The 22351-nt window shown below is 34.1% G+C and overlaps 1 protein-coding gene across 5 annotated transcripts in view; it reads left to right on the forward strand.

Annotated features, from left to right (window-relative positions):
• The window catches only part of LOC135848662 (uncharacterized), a 54758-nt gene that overhangs the window by 6944 nt on the left and 25463 nt on the right, over positions 1-22351 (forward strand). For 4 of the 5 annotated variants that reach the window (XM_065368617.1, XM_065368621.1, XM_065368619.1 and 1 more), the window contains one exon: positions 19635-19959. In XM_065368617.1, the coding sequence (XP_065224689.1) occupies positions 19635-19959 (325 nt within the window). Of the gene's footprint in view, positions 1-2538; positions 3107-19634; positions 19960-22351 lie in introns of those variants that run through there. The other variant, XM_065368618.1, reaches the window with a different exon arrangement.

A 22351-nucleotide genomic window follows, 5' to 3' on the forward strand; every position in this document is an offset into this window, starting at 1 on the left:
TACGGTGTTGTTTACATTGTAAACGACCGAGTGCACTATTTCAATTATTTCACCTCCAGTTTATGCTGAGTTGACATTTTATTAATTTAAAAAAAAAACGCAAAATCAAAAAATTTGCTTCATGCAGTTTTTTTTTTTTTTTTGCTAAAAATCAGACGCAGTTTTTAAATAAAGCAATAAACTTATGGAGTTTATTATCTTCGCGTGGGAAGACGGTTTATGTGGGTATTGATTCTGAGAAAGTTGGAGTTTTCAGTTTGAAATTTGAGATTATGAGATTATAGTGTGGATTTAGGCTGGCAAATTTATTCTCAAAAAGGTGATATTAATTCACACCGTATTTAAACGTTGAAATTTCGTAGAAAAAAATGTAACGTCGTGGTTAAACTTTTTCCATCAGTATATTATCGTAAGTGAGGTAATGTAATTTTGAAATACTTACATCGAACAATTATTTTCATTTGATTGAAAAAAAAACCGAATCCAATCAATTCACGAGTCAGTCACGCAATATTTGAAAACTTTAATCCAGTTTTAAAGCTTTAAAGTATTGATAATACCTACATTGCTCATCAGCTCATGCTGAAGTGAAATATTACTCGGTATATGTCGCCATCGCATCGTATTAACCAACTTATCAAGTCATTTTCCCAGGTGGTTTCGATATCTTAGGTTTCATACTGACGAACTACATACATACTCGTGTGAAAGGTATAATATGACTATACATTTGTGAAATTAGTTTATTTGTATTTATAATACCGCCAAGTGCCAACTAAAAAAGGGTTGGAAATTGGAATTCGTCATCATCTAATTGATTCCGATAGGGTACTTAAACTCGAAGATTTCAAAAAACACCCAACCATCTTCGGTTAAATAATAAGAGAAATAATAGGTTTAGCTTGAATTTGAAAAACAACGTCGTGAATGTACCAAATATGAGTATAAAATTTTCACCTTCGATTAGAGTATCCATCCTACACGAATGTCAAACTTATAGCAGCACTGCACTGTGTTAGGCACCGATGTTAACGTTAATTTAGTCGGTTCTTGTTGATCCGATGCATTTCCATTTACTGCACAGCATCGTTGAAAATTTAATAAAGCTCAAAGTATATCTCGTTTCGACGATGATACCATCGTTAGTAACGAAACAATAAACGTTTACTAGTTGAAGAATCAACACTGAATAGCGAATTCTGTTTTCAGCGAAAATCTAATTCACAAATTCACAATCGTGAATGCGCTTTCATTCAAATTACGTTAAAGAGCACAGAAGCTTAAAACATTCGTTTTCTATTTAATTTTCTACTCAAACGCGTTGTTTGTCTGTTCGTATTATAAAATGGAATTGGGATAATTTATTTTACTTAATGAAGTTATGTGAGAGGAGTGTTGGTAAGTTGGCATTTTATAAAAGGACCAGATTTTTTAAAATTGATATTGCCTAGTTGTTTTGATTATTATAATTATTTATAATATAAGATAGGTATGTAGGTAGGTACCTAAGCTTTTCTGGAAAAATTAATGTACGAGTATTTTTGATTTTTGAGGATGAGTTATGCCATTCAAATGTCATTCTTGAACAAATATAATATAATGTTTGATAGTTTTCTAAACAGATTTAAAATGATATTTTCATCTTCTTCAATATACATTGGCAGGATTTGAATGCAATCTGGCATTTGGCTAAAATATAATTGTTTTATCGTTCTATGCTTATGTGTAAAAAAAAATTGAAAAAAGAGCTAGGTAGGTAAGGTATCCTTATTTGTGAAATTCAGTTTTTCATTTTTGTTTGTAATTTTGTTTCATTCATGCTTACATGGCAGAAAAATAAGTTAGGTACTGTACTGTGTATTGAGTATGAATAATCCGAGTTATCAGAGAATTTATCATATATTTTTAATTATTCATCATAATGTAACTGAAATGTGATCATTATGATCGAAAAATATGTTAAATTCTTCTGAATTTAGTTCAAAGAAACCTAAACCGACAAAGTACAATGTGAAGAGATACGAAGGAATAGAATGCAATACTGTTTCGAAAATTCATCAGATAAATTTTTTGCTCCAAAATTGGCGAATTCATCAGGAAAATGTTGACTTGCTCGAATGCTCGTAATAAAAATGTAAAATATTTACTCGATTAGAATGAGAATTCGTTCTCTAAAATTGTGTTTTCCTTCATCGAGTAGAAATATAACGAGTTCCATCGAATAAATAGAGAATACGCTACTGGCACTACGACCATCACTGATTAAATCAGTAGCATACCCAGTAATTTGAAAATTTTTGTACACAAAAAAGACCGAAGCGTGTGTAAAAATGAAAGAAATGAAAAAGCTCGCCGGCGGTGTAGGTATGGTGAATATTTCTGAATAATTAATTCGTTACTCGGTTAGTTATCAATTTGATGAGTTAATACCGGGCGTTGGTTAGGTTTTAGCGCGAATTATTTTTCACCATTACTTATCAATACACAAAATATACGAGTAAAAAGTAGTTGACTGAGCGAGAATATGTTGAAGTTGTGGTAGGTAATTTAGTCGTAAATAGCGCGTTCGGCTGTTTGTTCGTGTGTCCTGTTCTTTTGTTGTGTTTACGCGGAGCGGTGTGTGATGTGCGAACGTTTGTTGCACGCTGATATGATCGTCCATTTGTTTAGTGTTTGATTTATTCTTCGTTCGTTATGTTTAGATGGTTATTTTTTCGCCTGGATTTTTCGTGGTTTTCCGATTTGTGAATGCTTCGTATTCTTAAACTATGTTCATAATATTTTTAACGAAATTTTATATTTCTATACTTATCGATCGTGTTAGTTAAAGTGTTCGACCTTTGGGTATACATCTTTTCTATTCATTCGACGGTTTCGACATTTCTTCACAACCAGCCTGCTTGGCATCTAGTCAGATGAATGCATTTTGGAAAGTTCAACCATTACCTAGTACTTTACATCGTGATTATATCGACTGTGATGGTATTAACCTAATACATCATTTATGATTTCCTGTCAATTATCCGCTTCTGCATCTTCGGTTAATATGTCCCGGGTTAGCCTGACTCGGCCCTCCAGTAGGACAAGGATCAGGAAAATCAGTAGGGTAAGTATCATCGTTCGAAAAATAACTACCGTATTAAGAATCCTGAAACACTTTCCAGACTTTCAGTCTCTGGTGTTGTTACAAGATGAGTGTTTCTTCAGAATCCGTGCAGCCTGTTGAATAAACGTACGAGAAATTCATCTCGAATATATTACACTCTTCTTCTCAGATTAGTCAACGTAACTTCCTGCTATGAAGTATATTAGGAGTATCTTTAGCTGTTCAGCGTTTGTTACTCATATCATATGTAGTCAACGAGTATCTTGAAAATGAATTAAAAAGCGTTGCTTATTATGTATGTATCGTTTAACTAAAGCTATATAATACACAAACACATATTTTACGTGTGTAGCAGGAAACACTCGATGTATTGTTTAAACACCCGTGACTATTGGCGAAAAAAGTAATTACTCGTAACATGACGACGACGACGATAGATTTTTACACGATTTTACCGAGAATTAAAAATTATTAAAAAATAAAATATATAACGATAATTGCGATCAACTGTCCGTGAAAGTTATCATCGAGTAGAAGGTTACATTGATAATAAATTGCTTTCCAACATAACTGTAGGTCGCTCCTGCCTGTATGCATTGTATGAATAAACCAGTTTCATTAATCTATTTTATTAATAATTAATTACAATTTTTTTTTCTCCATATTACATAACCTTCTGATTGAAATGTACGAGCACGGCGTTCTTCATTCGTTTCCAGATTGAGTAAGATGACGTGAATTATTATCAGTGGCACTGGTGTTTGCCTCGTGATGGAATTTGTGCTCGTTCAGCGTCGCGTCGTCGTCGGTGATAAGAAAAGAATTTTTCTAGGTTGTGTATATTTTTCTCCTGCTGTTCAGCTGTTCGCGTATTATGTGTTTTGTGTTTCGAAAGGGTGCCTTCGAAGGGTGTAGAGTTGAGATCATGGACGGATCGGGATAGAAGAATGATTCGTAGGTTGAGTGGGGTGAATACTGAGAAAAAAAAGTGTAAAATACAAAGCTGAATTCGTAATGGTAAACCTGTTGCTGAAGCAGGTACTCGTATCGTATTATGTTGATGCACGATGAAGGATTCATTATTTCTTTTCATCCTTTATTCATAGCTTTTTGGATAGGTACCTACTACCTACTTGAGCTTTGTCGAGGTTCCTTCTGCTTCGTAGGATACCAATGTACACCTACTATCGATCATCCTGAATTTATGCAGGTTTGATTTTGATTCACGAAAAATTAAAATTAGAAACGGTGATTGTTGAAAATTGGACATTTGCATGCTCTTTGCGTGGGAATTAGATATTTCGATCGTTAGGGTATTTGGTGCTATAATCCGGAAATCTCCTTTTCAACATTGACAACACTGATCTGATTAATGTAAAAATCAATCGATCGATCGATCGATTCGTTATAGTGATGGCAAATTAACTTGATTATTTTTTCAAAACAAGAGTACGAAAAATGGGGGGGGGGGTGAATGGAGATGAAGCAGCGAGTACTATGGTTTAAAGAAGTTGTCAAAAGTATGGTGTCTCCCAAAAAAAAATGTACCGGTTCCAGGCATGAAAAATCAAAAACTTGGTTCGATTTTAGGGCGAAAACTGAAACCGAAACTTCTACTATACAAATCGTGAACCTTTAACCGAAACCTCAAACTACAAAGAAAATAAATTTTTTTAAATCAAAAAGTTACTCTTCAGAAATCCATTGAATTTTGTCCAAAATCGATCGCTAAACATTTTAAAAAGTGATGAAATTTCGGTGAAAGAGCATGCTGGGTTGAGATGGGTGAATGGGCCCATTCGGGATTTTGAAATTAAACAGTGGAAGTTGGTACTAGTGGTCCAAAACCATAATGACCAAATTTTCAGCTTCAAAAGGGGTCAAATTGTCGTTTTTGGTGAAAATTTCCATGTCTTGCAGGTGAGGTTTTCAACTATAGAGATGTTAGACACTTCCAAGGATCATTCATGGAAATTTTTTCGTAATATCTTGGTGAAATGGGCAATTTTTTTCAAAAATTTCAGTACTAAAGCTCTATCTTCAAAAATACAAAAAACTGTGTTTTCACGATTTTTCCCACCTAAAGTCGTCAATTTTGGTGGAAATTTTTTTCTCGCAATACGTAGGTACTCGTATATATTGTGAAAAACCAATTTAGACCAAATGTGTCAATTTTTTCCATGTTTTATATTTTAAAAAGAAATTGAATCGCACCATTTTGGGAACCGCTGACCGGGCTAAAATTCATGTCTACACTAATAATAATTCGAAATAAATACATCATTTTTTTATTGCACTTCAGCAAAATTGGAATTCTTCGATTTTTTTATTGCTTTATTTCATGAGATGTGATTGTTTTACAACTTGGAAAAACGTACGTAGTAGAAAGTCGAAGAATCCTAATTTTTCTTTGAGCAACAATTGCATGAAACATCGTTGAAACTTCTTCTAAATAAGTACATACAAGTAAAAGTTTGAAAAATCTGTAAAAATTATCAGAATGTGGGAAAAAGAGAGAAAGTCTTCTCTGCAAAGGAACTAAAGGAAGTTTTAAATCGTGAATATGTTTTTTGCTTCATGTCAAGAATTAGGTGATTGTAATTTTTTTCAAGTTTTTCAATAGTCTGACAAAATTCTGATAATCCTAATCTTGAGAATTCATCAGGATATTTTCCAAGTTCTTATAAGTCAGACAATAGATTGGAAACTCTAACATAATGCTGAAATGTGAGAAATTAGTAATTAGCCTAATATAATTGTTAGAATTTCTTGTAAAATCGTGATTTTTTAGAAGTTCTTGAAAGTTGGGCAAAATTTGTAAGTCTCACATAATTTCAAAAATTCATGAGAATTTTTTCCAAGTTTTCAAAAGTCTAACATGATTTTTTTTACCAAATTTTCAAAAAAATCAATCGATTTTTTTACCAAGTTTTCAAGGAAAAAAAAAGTTGAGGAGTTCTTTTTAATTCATTCTGCTCTCACCTCCAAACGTTATCTTTTTTGCATAAAAAAAATCATTTTTCTGGACTTTTGGAGCAACACCGATGAGCTGAAAAACACTGGGGGAAGGGAGGCGACTTCAGTAAAAAAAATTTCAAAAATTCGCCCAACATCAAGAAACTCAAAATGTAATTCCAACATGGGAACCTTTTGAGCTGGCACTCCGATTTAAACGAAACCAAGCTATGATGAAAAAAGTAAAAAGCTCAAGTTTATTTTTGGATTTTTGGTAAATTTTTTAAAATTTAAAAAGTTTTAAAAAATGCTGTTACAAAAACGGTTTTCAAACAGCGAGTTTTCAATTTTTTCCCCTGAAATTTCAAATCATCCTTAAAGAATTATTAGTCGGTGCTAATTAGGCAGGATTGCCACCTTTGGAATCATTTCAGTGATTATCGCGGAATTCCAAGAGTCCATGTTTAAAGGTGAATTTAGTAAAAAAAAAAAAAAAAATGAAAATCTCAAGTACCTAAAGCAAATCACGAGCGGTGATTTGATTGAGATATTGCCTAACGAGAGGATGCTTACTGCTTAATAAGGACCAATCAAAGTAGTAGGTGCCTGAGTTAATTTTTAGCTTTTCCAGAGCGATTTGAAGTTTTTGGGAAAAAACGAAAAATAGCTGAAGGCTTCAGATTGACTCAAAACGATTAATGTATGGGAGTTGAATTGAGAGAATCATTCACACTGGTTCACTTTGCTGAAAAAAAATTAATTTCATGAAAAAAAAACATGAAAATTTCCCTTAAAACAGTTTTTTGAATTGAATTTTGGAAAATTTACCAAAAATACAAAAATGAACTTTGGTACCTGAAATTTTGGTTAGGACATCCTCTTTCGATCTTGCTTGATTCCGTTCAAATAGGAGAGGGTGCTACGAAAGGTTCTCATTTCCCAATATTACCGATTTTTAACAGAACACATTGTATGACCATTAATTTAAAACCATTTTCAACAACGATAACAGCATTCAACTAGGACCTTTGAATTTTTCATAAAAAATACCACATTTTTAAGAAGAAGTATTACGAATTCTTATCGGAATTTAAAAGTAATGAGCAATCCTGAGAAATCTATACATTGATCAGATGTAAGATCCAAGTAATTCCTGTAATTAGGTGTTGTAGTTTCAAAATTCTGACATTATCAAAATCATGACATCGATAAACCCAACTCAGACAAAGAACACGACCTTGACCTTAGCTGGAAATGATACGTAATTCCCTGATTATATAGTTATTCTTATTACCCCATCGATCTACCATTTCGTCGAATTTCGAACCAGAAAACGAAAAAATCCGATACGAGTGCCGATAATCGTTATCACTTGAACGAAAAGCAATGCACCAGCTCATCATCACCCAATCAAGTAACCAATTTATCCGTGGATATACAGAATATATTGTGCACTTGCACTTACAACACTCGAACACTCATACTCGTATATAATGTAGGAAATCCTACCACCTTACCACCCCGTTCTATCCCATCGTTCATTTTATTTGCACACGAGCTATAAAATCTTGGATGAATTCGCTAATGAGTTTATTCGGTTCGAATACAAGAAGGTACATACAAATACAACTCACACATAAATGTACGGTTACACTATTACATCACACGTCGATAAATACGAAACATGAGTAGGTGAACGATTTGCAAGAGTTGTACACTAGTTTGTTATTTGCGAGCCACGAGGACACGTATGAGTTGGAGTGCCGTTATAGGGCCTATAGTCGTAGCCATAGCTTAGGCGACACGATTAGATTAGATTTTCACTCGACTACAGGTCATCAGGTTGTCCAATTTTCGCTACAGCAGTAACAATTAGTACACTGATATACGGAGCAGTTAGGGAAGGAAAAATCTCGACGTCGATTTATTCATTAATTAAGTTTTTAAATCCGTTTGTGGGGTTTGTCGCTCGTTGATCGAAACGTTCTGCTTCGCAGATCCGATTATTTCATTCAGCATTCGATGGGTTATTAGGTAATACGGATGTATTTTCTATTACAAGGCTGATAAACATAGTACAATGGCACCGGGTCCATTTCATTTCAATTATTCAACTCATCACATCAATTGAGTGCGTATGAATCGGTTCGCCCTCTTTATATTAATCGTATCTCGTACAGATTCTCTTATCGTACCATAATACCTACGTTATGTTGTACAGTATCTTCAAAATGTGACGAATACGCACGAACATTACGTGTAACGTGTAATTCGCTCGAGTCGTATCAAATTAATTTCACACAACCCACACATATGTACTTATACGCTAAAGTATACACAAAATACCGACAAGTAGACAAAATAGTACATCAACAAGTCATACAAATTCTCTGTCCTTTATCGTGTAATACAGTAAATAATTATTTGTCGTGGTAGCGTTTCAATAAAAGCACACAATCAAAAGATCTCTGTTAAGATGAATTTAATGGAAGCAATGACGATAATTATCGCAGCATAGAATATGTATTCTCGCCGCACGAAATATTCGCCGATGCAACCAAAAACATATCAACATAATCAATTACTATGTTGATAAATTGTCAAAAAAAAAATCGAATAAAATATGAGACGATAGACGTGACGAGCAAACCGAATCTTTCATTCACTCTTCACAATTCTTTGAAAAAATTAAAAAAAGAACCATCTGTGTAATACTATACGTTTGCAGAATTCGTCATTCTAACACCAAAGAATCGTATACGATGAAGATGGAGAATGAAGTTTCCAAATTATGAATAATTACATAGCATGCTTCTTCCTCGCCTCACCCTTCCCTCTGTACCTACTATTTCGTGAAACGTCTTATGTATGTACACAAATGGCTCATGAACGAAATATTTGGGCCGAGACTCGAACGACATTATACACCTAATCAATTTTGAAAAGTGAAGTTTTCCTTGACCAGACATTCGCGGGTCAAGTTCAAGAACATATTTGTTATTATTCTAATTAATTGAATAAAATTTCAACACAGCAGGGTGGCTTGCTCATGTTCAGTTTTGAGACTTTTTTTGCGCTCAGCTGTTTCATTTCATGATGAAAAAATGATCTTAAAATTTTTTTGTCGCCTTGGTGTTGAATAGGGAGTGCCAAAATATCTACCCCTCCTCCGCAATACTTTAAAAAAATGAATCTTTCTTTTCCTTTCCTTTCAGGCTTCTTTCTTCTTTCACTATACATCAAGCAAATTTGATTCTATGAGCCACATGTGCTGTCCCTCCCACCTCCATTCATACAGAAAATGAACAAATGAAATGAAATAAAACGAGATGTCCCCAAAAACCGAGACAAAATACTTTAAGGAAAAAAATGATCGTAAGCTGAAAAATGTTACATCACTTCGTGACATTTTTCTTTTATTATTATGAGTTGACATTGAATATTTAGACATCAACTATCTCAAATGGGGGGGAGGGGGGAGCTATAAAAATCCGTTTTTGCTGTGGTAACGTAGCAAGGAGGAGTTGGGCAGCTCAAAAATTTGATTTGTACGTAGATTTTTCAATAATGATGTTGCGGTCATTCATAAGTTGAAAAAAACTGATCAATTATTGTTTGATATTTTTTTTACGTATTTAACCCTTGGGAGGTTCTCTAGGTTCCCATGTTCGGGAAACAAATTGCTTTAATGTGTGTTGTAGAGTACCCGGCCCAATTGACCAAATCACAAAAAAGTTGAGCTTTCAAAGAAAAATCATGTTGGAAAATGAAAGTTTTGAAAAAGCTCAAATCCTTCATTTCCGTGGCAACAAAGCAAATGAATATAAATTGGAATTTTTTTTCAAAAATAATTCAACAACACGATTAAAAAACACTAAACAAAAGCACTTCTTGAATATATTTTAAAAGAATTAATGAGGAAAAATAAAAAATCGTAAAAAAGGTCGTTTGCAGTTCACAAGTTGAGCAAAAATAAAAACTTGGTGAAAGAAATGCCTTTGACCAAAAAATGATGAAAAAAAAACAAAAATCTATGTCGCTAAGAGGGGGTTTTCATCTAGTTATAAAATGTTGTTGAAAATCGGACCCAAATATGACATAAAATTATGGTGAAATTGTGAGCCTTTAAAAGCTCTAAAAAATGTTGGTCTTTTTTTGTAGGACATATGGTTCAGAAAAAATATATTACTCCTCTCAAAGTTGTTAAAAATGTGATTTTGTGACCCTACTAAATGATTTTTTAACCGGACTTCATCATTTTTCAAAAATATTATATTTTCCTTAATTCTCCTCGATTTCGAAATTTTATTCTTTATTCAGTAAAGTTTCATCATAATGTGGGTAAGCCTACGATTGCGTCATTCGTTCCGTCAGTGCAGTTGACAAATGTGCGAGTATTGGAAAAATTATACTCCTCAATGACGTCATGGTTATTGTTGTTTGTAAAATGCTGCGATATCGTTACCTCTTTGAACGTTTCGATAGAAAGAATAGTCGAACCAGGGAAGGGCAATGATGAGCTTATTATTATAGAATTTGAAAAATGATTCTCGAGGTATTCAACATCTTCGTTTGTTTTTGTAGGCTATTCATAATACATACATATTATAAACAAAGGAAAATTCTTCTCGATCTCATCTCTATTATTTTGTGGACTTACTTGTTGACCAGATTCAAACCATAGGTATCGAATTTTTCCAAATTAGTGATTAAAATCATTTCATACAGTCTGAAAGTGTAAAATAAATAAGTCAAGGTGTAATATACGTAACTTGAGCAATTTAGTAACCAAACAACTTGGCAAGTTTTTTTTCACAGGTTGTTTTGTGTTTTTTTTTTTTCATATTTGAAAAAACTCCTTTAAATGAACCTCATCATTGTAAATATTTACCGACATAATTGTCATTGTCTTTTGTATCCACTAATCTTTAGTCATCGCCTACAGTCAACAGGTAAACGCTGTAGACACACAAAGCAGCTTTTCATAGTACAAAGCGTGCCGGCCACAGCGACTGAGAAAGAAATACGCGAACGCTCAACTCGAACAATGAATAATCACGTCAGTCAACAATAAATAATCCATAGAATTCTGCTTAATTCGCGGATCATACATCGTCGTCGTGGTTTTTTTTTTCTCTCTCTTTAAATAAAACCAGATGAGCGGCAGTTGATTCAAGGCTGTAAGAAATTCGAAAAAAATGAACCCCACCATCGTCGACTCGCTTTGGAAATTTTTTTCCAGGCAAGGTTCATCGTCGCTTTTGAGATAGATAGCCTTAGACGAAGACGTGCTGATTAAAAATGGCGATAAGTATACTTAGTATGTGTGGTAGAGGCGGCTGCAGACTTAATGCATTGGCAATTAGAAGAAAAAAAATCTGCCTACTAAATTCTAAGCAGACCACTTTCATCATCGCATACCATAGGCAAAATATCACCTCACTTCTCCCTTCTTTCGGACATTATACAACCTCAAGGACGTGTTTTTATTACGACGCTATTATACTTATAGGTACAATTTGTATAATATTCTACATAGTTACTATGATTTACTTTACATATGTATGTACATGGTCTCGTAGTGATGGAACAGGATAGACAGACACACGTTCATTACCAAAACCCAAAAAATCAAAATGGTTATTTTTCTTAGCAACGATGGAAAAAATCCACTCCTCGATTTTCAAAAAAAAACTTCCAACTCGTTGATCGCCGCTTTTGCAGAATTTTTTCAAGGTCTCGAGTAGGCGATAAATGAGGTAGAAAATATTCCTCGATGAGGTGCTGGGTACATAATTACGCCATCGAAATTCGATTAGTAATCTAATGAGAACTGTAGCATGCGATAACAGTTTACGAAATAGTAAGAATCTCAACGCATCCTATCAATCTTAAAGCGATTATCGTAGATATTGAGGAAGTTTTACGTATTAGTGCGAAATTAGCGAAGACAGCTCTTATAGATGTTACAGTTTTCTAAAATTTGGCATAGAACCAGTTTCTGCGGACCTGGAATCGAATATCTCAGGGAAGATGAACTCAAGTCCTGGGAAACTGGTTCTATTTTCATAAAATTTCCTTGATTGAAAAAAAGTTTTTTTGAGCTGCTGTAAAAAATACCTATATATCCTATTGGAATTTGGATCATGTCGATTAAAACTCGTAGAAAGTGGGTTTTAAAGGGAATAAAATCATTTTATATTCTCAATTCTTGTTGAATTTGTTTTGGGACACCAGTTCTTTTTTTAAAATACAAGTTGAATTATTCAATTTTTGAGGGGATGGGGTGAGGCTTAACTAAAATATGTATAGAAACCAAAATTGACCAAATGAACACATGACCATAGAAACAGTTTTTTTTTTCTAAAAAAAAAATGTTCCTCAGCATACTGAACACAATATCGTGATAAAAAATTTAAACATGAGCTTGCGAGAAGCAGTTTTTTTGAAAATTGTATCTACAGTTTGGGAAGTAGGTATGCAATTTTCTTATTGAAAGTGTTTTATTCAGGTATTTCAGTTTGATTGGTTGAACCAGAATGGAATTTTTGATTTAGATTGGAAGTTCATTGATTTGGATCCTAGAGTGGTGTGCAATGCTCGAGCGCAGAACCGGTTTTTTCTCCCTACCAATATCTGCTGTTGTGGAAGGGGAAGCATGACTTCCCAGTATGGTGCAGTGTGGGCTTAGCTTTCATGGCGAACACACCGGCTTTCCTTTCAAATGCCAATATAAGCCCAAGACACCCATTTCCTTTGTTTTTCTCAGGAGTTTGGACTGTTCGTAGGGACACCCTGTATATGATTAGCCCATTATACATTCTAAATGCTGATTAGAGATAATTCTTCGAGTTATAAGAGTGGCTTTTTGTTGGAAATTTCCTTCACTGATATGATTCTAATAATAATTATTATCTATGTTTCTTTTGTTTTGACATCGGTATCCGTTATTTTTTTCATAAAGATTACAAACTTTAACTAGGTAATTTGAGGATCATTGTTTTTCATGAATTGTAGCATGCTCGAAATAAGTGCACATATTTACTTGATTTTACTCTTTCAGAGTATATGATATTTTTATTACCAAGATGGCTTTGCAAATAAGCCACTGGACGAGGCTATTTTAATATGGAAAATTTTTTATTTGTTTGTGAAATTTAAGTAATTTATTTGCTGCTACGTTATATGTATGTACTTATCTTTTATCATTCAAAGTACACTAATTTACGATTATAACTATAGTTTGAGTGATTTGCGGATTGAAATTATTTCTCACTTTAGTAAGTTATGAAATTGAAGGTAAAAATGTGGAAAAACTTTTCATGAGGAATTCTTTGTTGAATTTGATCAATTCGTGAATATATTTGGGGGGGGGGGGAGAAAAAGGATAAGGGATTTTCATTTGGTTCAATAGGAAGTATTCTAAGTATTTGCTGAAGAGTATAATTATGATTGATTTCCTTGATCTAAACACTTCCTCAAAAAACCTTTTCACATAATTATGGAGACGTATTTTTGAATTATGCTTGATCTTACGAAGAGAGATTCTTAGAAGAAACAAACATAGTCTGCGATGTATAGCGATTATTTTTAAGGTATTCTAGCTCGAATTCCTCTTAAAAAGCCCGAGGCACTGCTTGGCAAATTACTTCTGTTCTCAGCATACAGAATAAGAAATAATAATAAAAATAAAAAAACCTTTTTTCGAGAATGCAGCGTAATTATAATATCCACCGTAGCAGACCATTTCACGCGCTGAATCAGTACCGTATTATTAAAAAAATACAGTGGATGTACATGAGTCATCATTCATCATGTAATTTGAAACCATTTAGTCAATTCGTCTTTGTCGTAGATTTTCATCGAAAACGAATTTCTTGCAGCTGTTCTCTTCTATACTTACCAGACGTGTGAAAAAAAAATAGAAACGTTATTTTTTATAAGGGTAATAATGGATGAAAGGGGTTAATCGGTTTTCATTGAAAATTAATCACTCGTTCAGGAATTGAATTTTCGCATTTCCTTTTTCCGGGAAAATAAACAACAAATTATAGGGAATTGTTACAGCAGATTTTGAGTTTTTTTTATCAACAACATTACGGTGGGGGGCATTTTTCAGTATTCGAACCCCAGAATATAATTATGTTTGCTCTTGGCTATAAACAATTTTCCTGTCTCACTTCTGCATGAGACACTTCGCAAAAAATTTCAAAAAAATTGGACGAATCGTACCCAGGAAACCAAAAGAAATTGAATACTTTTTTTTTGTAAAAAATCAGCTCTGTTAATTTTTTTGTTTTGTGTAAAACTCTAATAACTCTGTAAAAAAATTGTAAACATTTTGAATGTTCCAAGAATCTAGAAATTTGTGTTGGTAAAAAAATGTTTTTAGAGAGGAAGGGCTCGTCAATGCTTTACGAAGCACGAGGTTTTGTAGCCGAATTTGGATATGAATTTTGGATCCATGTGAACACCCTGAAAATTGGAAATAGTTTCTGAATTCTCAGAATGATTTTTCAAAATTTCTAAAAATCAAATTTTTTCGATTTGAATCTCTGCTGAATTGAAAGGAAAATCAGTTTTTCAATTCTTTTTTTTTTCTTTCATCTGTCACGAACGTTCCATGTGCTAAAAAAAACACATACCTAGTAACCTATTGAGAGAAAAAAATATCCAAACTAGTACAAACGAAATTATATTTTTCTGAAATGCTACCTATGTATTCTCGCGAACGTTTCCCTTTTTCCTTTTACTCTTTCCCAATCATCTACGCATAACTCGTACGCTCGTATTTATCCTAATCTCTCGAGGCGATACACCCAAAGGTAAACACGTCCTTCTTTATTATTATACCTTACGTATTTTGCCGGAGCCTACTTTTCGCCACCATTTGAATTCGTTTCGACGCTTTGACCCCATTTACCAAACACTTGGAATTTTAAGTTGAGAATTTTTCAATATGTTTCCTCGGTGTTTTTTCCCCGATGATATTTCACCATATGCGTCTCGTTAAGCGTTAATTTCTACTCGTACTTTGGCCTAAATAGCGTAAAGCTAGAATTTTATTATGTGAGAGGAAGAGAGAGAGAGAGAGAAAAAAAACGTTTAAAATTCACTGCCTCAGTTTCGGCGTATTTTTCAAACGAGCCTAGAAAAAATAATAATAACCGTTACTGTAGAGCCTGGCGAATAACAATCGTCATTTGTTGGTGTCCTTAGATGTGCATTTGTACATGTGTTGTGCTTCTATACGAGTATATACTATGGTTCCAGGTTCTGGTGGTATTTGCGGATAATACGACAATAGATTGTTTCACATTGACGTCCTTATGGTCGTAAATTTCCCAGATCTGTACGACTTTCCGCGTACTGCCATTATACGTACGTTCTTTTTAGGGGTGATGTTGCTGGGAGACGAAAGCAAAGCACGTATATGGATGTCATATAACACTATAACAGGCTTCGCGTATCCTCTTTTTTGGTTTCTTTTTGTGTACACGATGTGGTGTGTGCCTAAAGTAACGTTTCGCTGAAAAAAAGACATCTTCGTCGAGTATTTGTTTTTGCCTTTTGTTTCGATAAAAGCCAGATTTTCACGTTAGGATGATAGGTGTCTTGAAATGTTACTCGAAGAATTCGTATGTCTCGTGGTAGGATACAAGATGTCAGAATTTGAGCAAATTTGAGCCCATTTTTTGAGTATATGAGGTGGAAGGGGGTGGAGGGTTGACTTGACTGTTCCAAGCTGTTTCATTCAATTTCCATGTGGTATTTTTTCGAAAAAATACTGTGCTTTTCTTTTTGATTTTCTTGAAGAGTGTTTTGGCCTATTTTTTTTTTTTTTTTTTTTTTTACGAAGAACCCTTTTAAGGTGTTCACCTTTGATATTGTAGCTGATTAATGTTTATTTTTCGTTTTTTTTGCAAATTTTCAAAGTTTCAAAAAGTCAAAAAAAATTTGTTCGTTTGGAAATTTTTGAAATTATCATGAATGGCTCCGGGATTGATATTCAGATAAAATTCTATATTTGTTCTTGGTTTAGCGTTAAGGGGACTGAGAGGGGCTGATCTGACTCAAAATTTACGGATTTTCAAATTTTTGGAGGAAGGGTAGTTCAAATTAGAAATGAATCGATAGGAAATCAGTTCAACATACCTAAAAATCTCTTGGCCCCCTCTGCTCTTTTCCAGCTTCGAAAATGTGGATTTTTTTTGATTTTGTGTCATCGCTTGGTCCTCGCCAAATTGACTTAAAAAGCTGATATTTAGAATTTACATCCATGTGCCTTAGACGTGCCTTCGGAATTTTTGGACTTTTCATCCCCTCCTCACTCATCTCTGGCAACAAAAAAATAGATTTTTGGATATTACATTTTCAAAAAAAATTTTGTATTACAAATGCCATATTCAATTGCGATGTTTTTTTAATGCCATTAATACGTAATGCTTCTTGTACATCCGTTGCAACAAAAAAAATCGTTTACGCAAAGTACACACAGAAAGATGCAATATTGAAACACGAGAGCTCGAAACAATAATTACGACGAAATATTTGCATTCGTAGGTCGCACGAGGTACTTTGAAGTTTCATATGTCTGCATATACTATGTGCATTGTGTACATGTGCAGTGGAAACTGGTGAGTCCAGTCGGCTAAAATTTATCGAATCAGCGTGTGAAAATTTGTCACTCGACGTGAATAAACGTCGACTCGGCGTAATTTATACCGTCGCTGTAATGAAAAGGCGGATGCACGCGCGTGTTAATGAGAATGCGACAATTGGCGTTTTTTTTTTCGACGTCATTTTATTTTTAAAAGTACGTAATTCGAGGTTTTCTCGTCGAGAGCAGAGCAAGTTGACGTGAACGAAGGGTCGTCGTGAATTGTCGCTCCGACGATTTTGATGGGTGTTTTAATTCGATTTATATACGTGCGGGGTGGTTTTTGGTTTAAATTTTCGTCGAAAAGTGGAAAATGAATTAGCGCGAATGGGTTAAAATTACGATTGTCGACTTCGAGCGATGATTTCGAAAACACTGGTGTGCTTTCGAAGAGGGTTTCTAGAGTTGCATCGTATAATAAAGCTTGGCACTTCGTGAAAATAAAATTCATTAATGAATAATTTTGCATACTTAATTTTCAATTTGTACCTACGTTTGTGCAATTTTCAATTTTTTCAACATTTTACACATTTGGTAATTTTGTATTTGAAAAAAAAAAAAAAAAAAAGGAAAGACAAATTAAATTAAAAACAACGTAGGTAAATAATTAAAACAAACAATAAAACATCGATACAATACTTTGAAAAACGAAGGTAATAAGTTCTCGTTCGTTTTAATCTGATTTCGATGTTGATATAGTAACTTGGGTCATTTTCAAGACTCCTTTTTTCTGCTCTAAAAGATATCAACAAGAGTAACAGCAACACGAAGAATAAAATTCTGGCAAAACAATCGAAATGGAAATAAATTCCAGAAGAAAAAACTTACTTCATTTCATTACCTACGTCAATGCTCCAAGCTGTGCGATATCTTACAGTCCAGTGTTTTTATACTTTCTGTTAATCTGCTGTTTTCCAATATTCCATTCAAGCGAACTAACGCATTGATGAGAATTTTCGTTTTCGCCCACTTCGAGAAAAAAAATTGGCGAGAGAAGAAAAATAACTGTACTTGGTTAGAAAATGATGACGTGTGGTCAGTGACAAAGGAACCCTCCTGCTTGGAAATGCAAATTTTTCTTCCGATCCATTAGAGAATTAGTGGATCGTTTCTAAGTTTTTCAAAATGGGGAGGGGGGTGAATTTTGTATAAAATTTAACTGCCTAAAATCGGATGATGGACTGCTTGAAAAATGATTTGAAACGACTTTCAATTGATTTCGAGTTGGGGAGGGGCAAAATGGATTTCCGATTTTAAGCTTGCAATCCATTCGAATAGAATTTTGATTTCTTTTTTTCGATTTTTTGGTTCAAATTTAAATTTTAAAAATTCTCTGAGGCTCCAAAAATAAATGTAGCTTCCAAAATTTCGGCTGGGGGGGGGGCATTTTTGCGTGCTTTTCGTTCCTCAATGAAAGTTATCTTGAAATTACCTAACCATTTCAAAAATTTACAATTCTTTATTAGGATTTGTAAGTGGAATGAGAGGATGGGTAGAAGGTTGAGGGTGAAGATTCCACACCGATGGTCTTGATAGGTGAAAGTCGTCATTTTGTAGCTGATGCAGACTGTAGACTAGGACGATTCATCAGTTTTTTGAATCGTGATTCATTAATCGACTCGAGATTCTTTTAAAAAAATCAGTGAATCATTCTCAGGTTCAAAAATGATTCAGCAGGATACCATTAATTACGATTCAGAATCGCGGTTCTTTGACCTGTGATTAATTCTTTTATTTGTTTCATTTTGCAATGCGATTCATAAAAATTTCTTTCCAGTATAAAAAATTTTGGATCATTTTTCTCATTCTTATTTTTTAAACTAAGTACAGTTTTCCTCGAACTAGAAAATGGTATTTGTGGCAGTCAAAAAAAATATCAGAAAGTAAGTTATTTAGGAAGAAATGTAAAGCGAGCAAGAATTTCTGAAATACTTTCATTCCTCTCTAGTCCTATTTGAAAAAATAGTTATCCGTTTTTCAAATTACTTACTGCTGACCTGCTCTACCCAACTTCGAACAAATTGGACGAAAATTGGCGAAAAAATTCCATCTCTTTCACGAAGCGAAGAGTGCTTAAAGTACAAGAAAAAATTTCGGTCAGGTGTGTTGAAGTTTTTTTCTTCTTCCTTCTATACACGTCTTGGCACGATGCCTTGTAGGGTTCTTTGGTCGGACGTATTTGTAATCGACAGCTGCGCCGAAGGAGACCCTTGATGGTGAAATTTACAGTGAATTTTCGAGAATTTTTTTTTCGTTTGACGATTAGGTGTATTCGATTGAATTGAAAGAGTCATATCGAAAATTAAGAGGAGCATGGGGTCGATATTTTTACAATTTTTGTCAATGCATCGCTTTTTAGATTAAAATGAAATTTTTATTGCGGTGATGACGATTCGTGTTTTATGAAGTGGAGTGAAAATTCGAAAACTTTGAAGAATTTGTGTGGTGGGTTTGCAGTCTGCACATATTTCAATGTGTAATGCATAGATATTTAAGTTATGTACGATGATGCTCCTTTTAAGGAATATATTTGCGGTTTGAGCATGAATGTAAATGTGTAAAATGAAAGATGATGTATTGTATTGGTTGCTCTTGGTATGTCTTTGTACTACCACTAATGAGTGATGAACTGATGAAGTGAAAAGTATATTATGTATGTGCTGATAATGTGCTACTTGAAATGAATTTCGATAACGTATAGACTGAGTGCAATTCATAAATAATTTGTCTGAGTACGAAGCGTGGCATTATTTGTCTCAAATGTGGCAATTTGCCAGCTCATATTGATAAATGAAAGCGAAAATCTCATTCAATTTAGGCATTATTGCAATAAAAATTTATATAAACGTTTAATTGAATTTTTTTTGTTGAAAAATTGGCTTTAATTTTTCCTTTTTTTCATTTTTGTTATAGACTGAAAGCGAATGCTCCGAAAGGAACGAAGAATGTACTCGTCTTACCGGTATGACCGACTCGACCGGGGCCATGGATGCGGGCCTCAGTCCACCACAGGAAGAAGATACCTATTCCTATTGCGAATACCATGATTTACCTCCGCCACCGGACGGCGGATACGGTTGGGTCATCGTATTCGCCAGCTTTATGTGTAACATGATCGTCGACGGTATTGCATACACGTTCGGCATATTCATCGGTGATCTCGTGGATAAATTCGGCGAAGGCAGAGGGAAGGTGGCGTGGATCGGTAGTTTACTATCTGGAATGTATCTCAGTGCTGGTGAGTAAATCGCGTTCGATCGTAGTTTTAATTTTGAGAAATTTTGAGGTTTAGGTACTCGCTCCATAGGTTTTTTATATTTTAACCTGAAGATGTAATAATGTGTGAAGGGAATCACTCGAGGATGTGTGGCTTCGATTTCAACCCCTCTCCCCTCCCTCACCAAAATGTTAGACTCGCCATTTGACTTTTGTAGAGATTTTTTGAATTTCGCGTCTTTTTTCAAATTTAAGTAAAATGTTTGTGAGGTAGAGTATTTTCAGAGAAATTATACATTTCATAATTGCAAACTTACGTGGAGCTCAAAAAAAGATTTTGAATTTCTGTATGTCTTCAGAATTTTACTCCCAAAACCGAACGTGATAATTGATGAGAGCAGCTGTCTTGATGATTGGCTAAGGAGTTGATAAGGAAATGCTATAGATATCATTTTCAGATAAGCAATCCGGCAGAATAAAAACAACTAGAAAATGATTTTTTTCTAGTTTTTCAAACAGTTGGTATTTTGAACAAAAAGAGTGCTAGATAAGACCATTATGTTCGTTAGAAAACGCTAAAAATAAACCATTCGTTCGTTTTATCATTTCTCCAACATTTCGACAGGATGTCCAAAAGTCACGAACTCAAGGTAACGCTGCCCCCTTCCATCCAAGCACTTATTCACATTAGATCCGACTTCTTAATTTTATCAAAAAACGTTCCGTTTGATTAATTTTTTTCTTCCGGGGAATTTTACTGAAACACCAGTCTCTCATGGTTTTTTCTTATGTAACAAGGAAGGTAACAGAACTGCCCCCACCGATTTGAACAAACTGCAAGATGGGCAACATTTTTCTTTCAAATTTGTGGGAATGTGGGAGACAGTTCTGTTATCTCCCTTGTAAATAATACCATTATCCTTCAAAATGTTTGGTAAACCTCGTCTCAATCTCAAATTTTCTATTATGTTCTGAGTTGACGTGAGAAGAGCTCGTTTAGACCTTCTTATTTTCTATAAAAACTCATCCACCATCCGAAGTAATCGCCTCATAATGTTGCCGGATATCTTGTTGAAAAATCTAAACGATAAAATGACACCGCGGCGAGCGATACCACGTCTATTTCTCAACAATAAAATCGCACAAAAGGGAAAGGAATAAAGGGTCGTTATCGAACATGGATGATGCAGAAAAAAAAGACGATATTACGATAAGTAAATATAGGAAGTCCTTGTTTGGCAATATTTGCAAATGGTGTGACACTGAGCTGTTGTGCGAAAAAAAAGAAGTATGTAAATACGACAAGTATCCGACTATATCGTGCATTTTTTGACCATCATTGTAGTCGTATTCGACTGTTCGTGCGATAAAAAATTGATAAGCTTGACCCCATAGGGCCTTGAATTAGCCTACGATGTGTTTTTCATGCGTTAGATCGTGAATTTTGCTGTGATAGTTGAGTAACGCGAGAAGTTTAAGATGCTGTAGAAAAAAAATTATACACGGTGTCCTAACAATGAACATATAATGTATAAGTTGAGAGTTTCGCTGAAATAAACTTCGAATAAACAATGTGGATCGTGAAAAAAAAATGTTGAGATTCGACCAAATTTGTGGAGATTTTCATTTTGAGTTGAAAGCCATCCTGAAAATTTTTTAGCCTCGTAGGTGTCCCTGGAAGAGAAATATTAAGTCCTCGAAGAGAGAGCATTTTTGAAAAAATCATGTTTTTTTCGCTCTTGCCCCTGCTTAACCTATTTTGGGGCAGAATAACACAATTTTGAAAGATGGTTGAGATTCTGCGTCGACCTGGGCTATTGCCGTCAATATCTAGGACCACTTTTAAAGTTCTAGGGCCTACTGATCAGTTAATTTTGAAAATCGTCAATTTTTTCTCGAGTATTGATATGGGCAGGGCTCGGATTTTTATGCTACACCATGTTTTTTGCATGCATGAAGGATAAGGAGTTTTTCAATCATCTTCAGGATTTATAAAATTTCCAAGTACAAATAGATGAGCCGAATTTGTTGGAGCATTTTTTCGCATATTTAAAGAATATTTCGTCCAATTTAAAATTTTTGTACCTGCTGTGTTTGGTCAATTTTTTCAATTTTTTCCACATTTTTTTTTTTTTTAACAAAATAAGGTATGAAAAAAACAGAGGCCACCATTTTTGAAAAATCCAAATTTTAGTAAAATAAAACAGTTTTTTTTTTTATTTTGCAATATTATCAAAATGTTTTAGAAGATGATTTTTCCGGTAAAACAACATCCATACGTTGGAAATACACATTTTTGCGTTTTAGAGCATTTTTGAAATTGTTTAGAGTGTTTGTTATGATTCATAGAAAAAAATCGTGGTTTTGATCAAATTGTAAGGTTTCCAGTGAGTAAAACACAAAAATGAGAATAA

This window comes from Planococcus citri, chromosome 5 (genome assembly GCF_950023065.1).
Source record: "Planococcus citri chromosome 5, ihPlaCitr1.1, whole genome shotgun sequence".
Lineage (NCBI taxonomy): Eukaryota > Metazoa > Arthropoda > Insecta > Hemiptera > Pseudococcidae > Planococcus > Planococcus citri.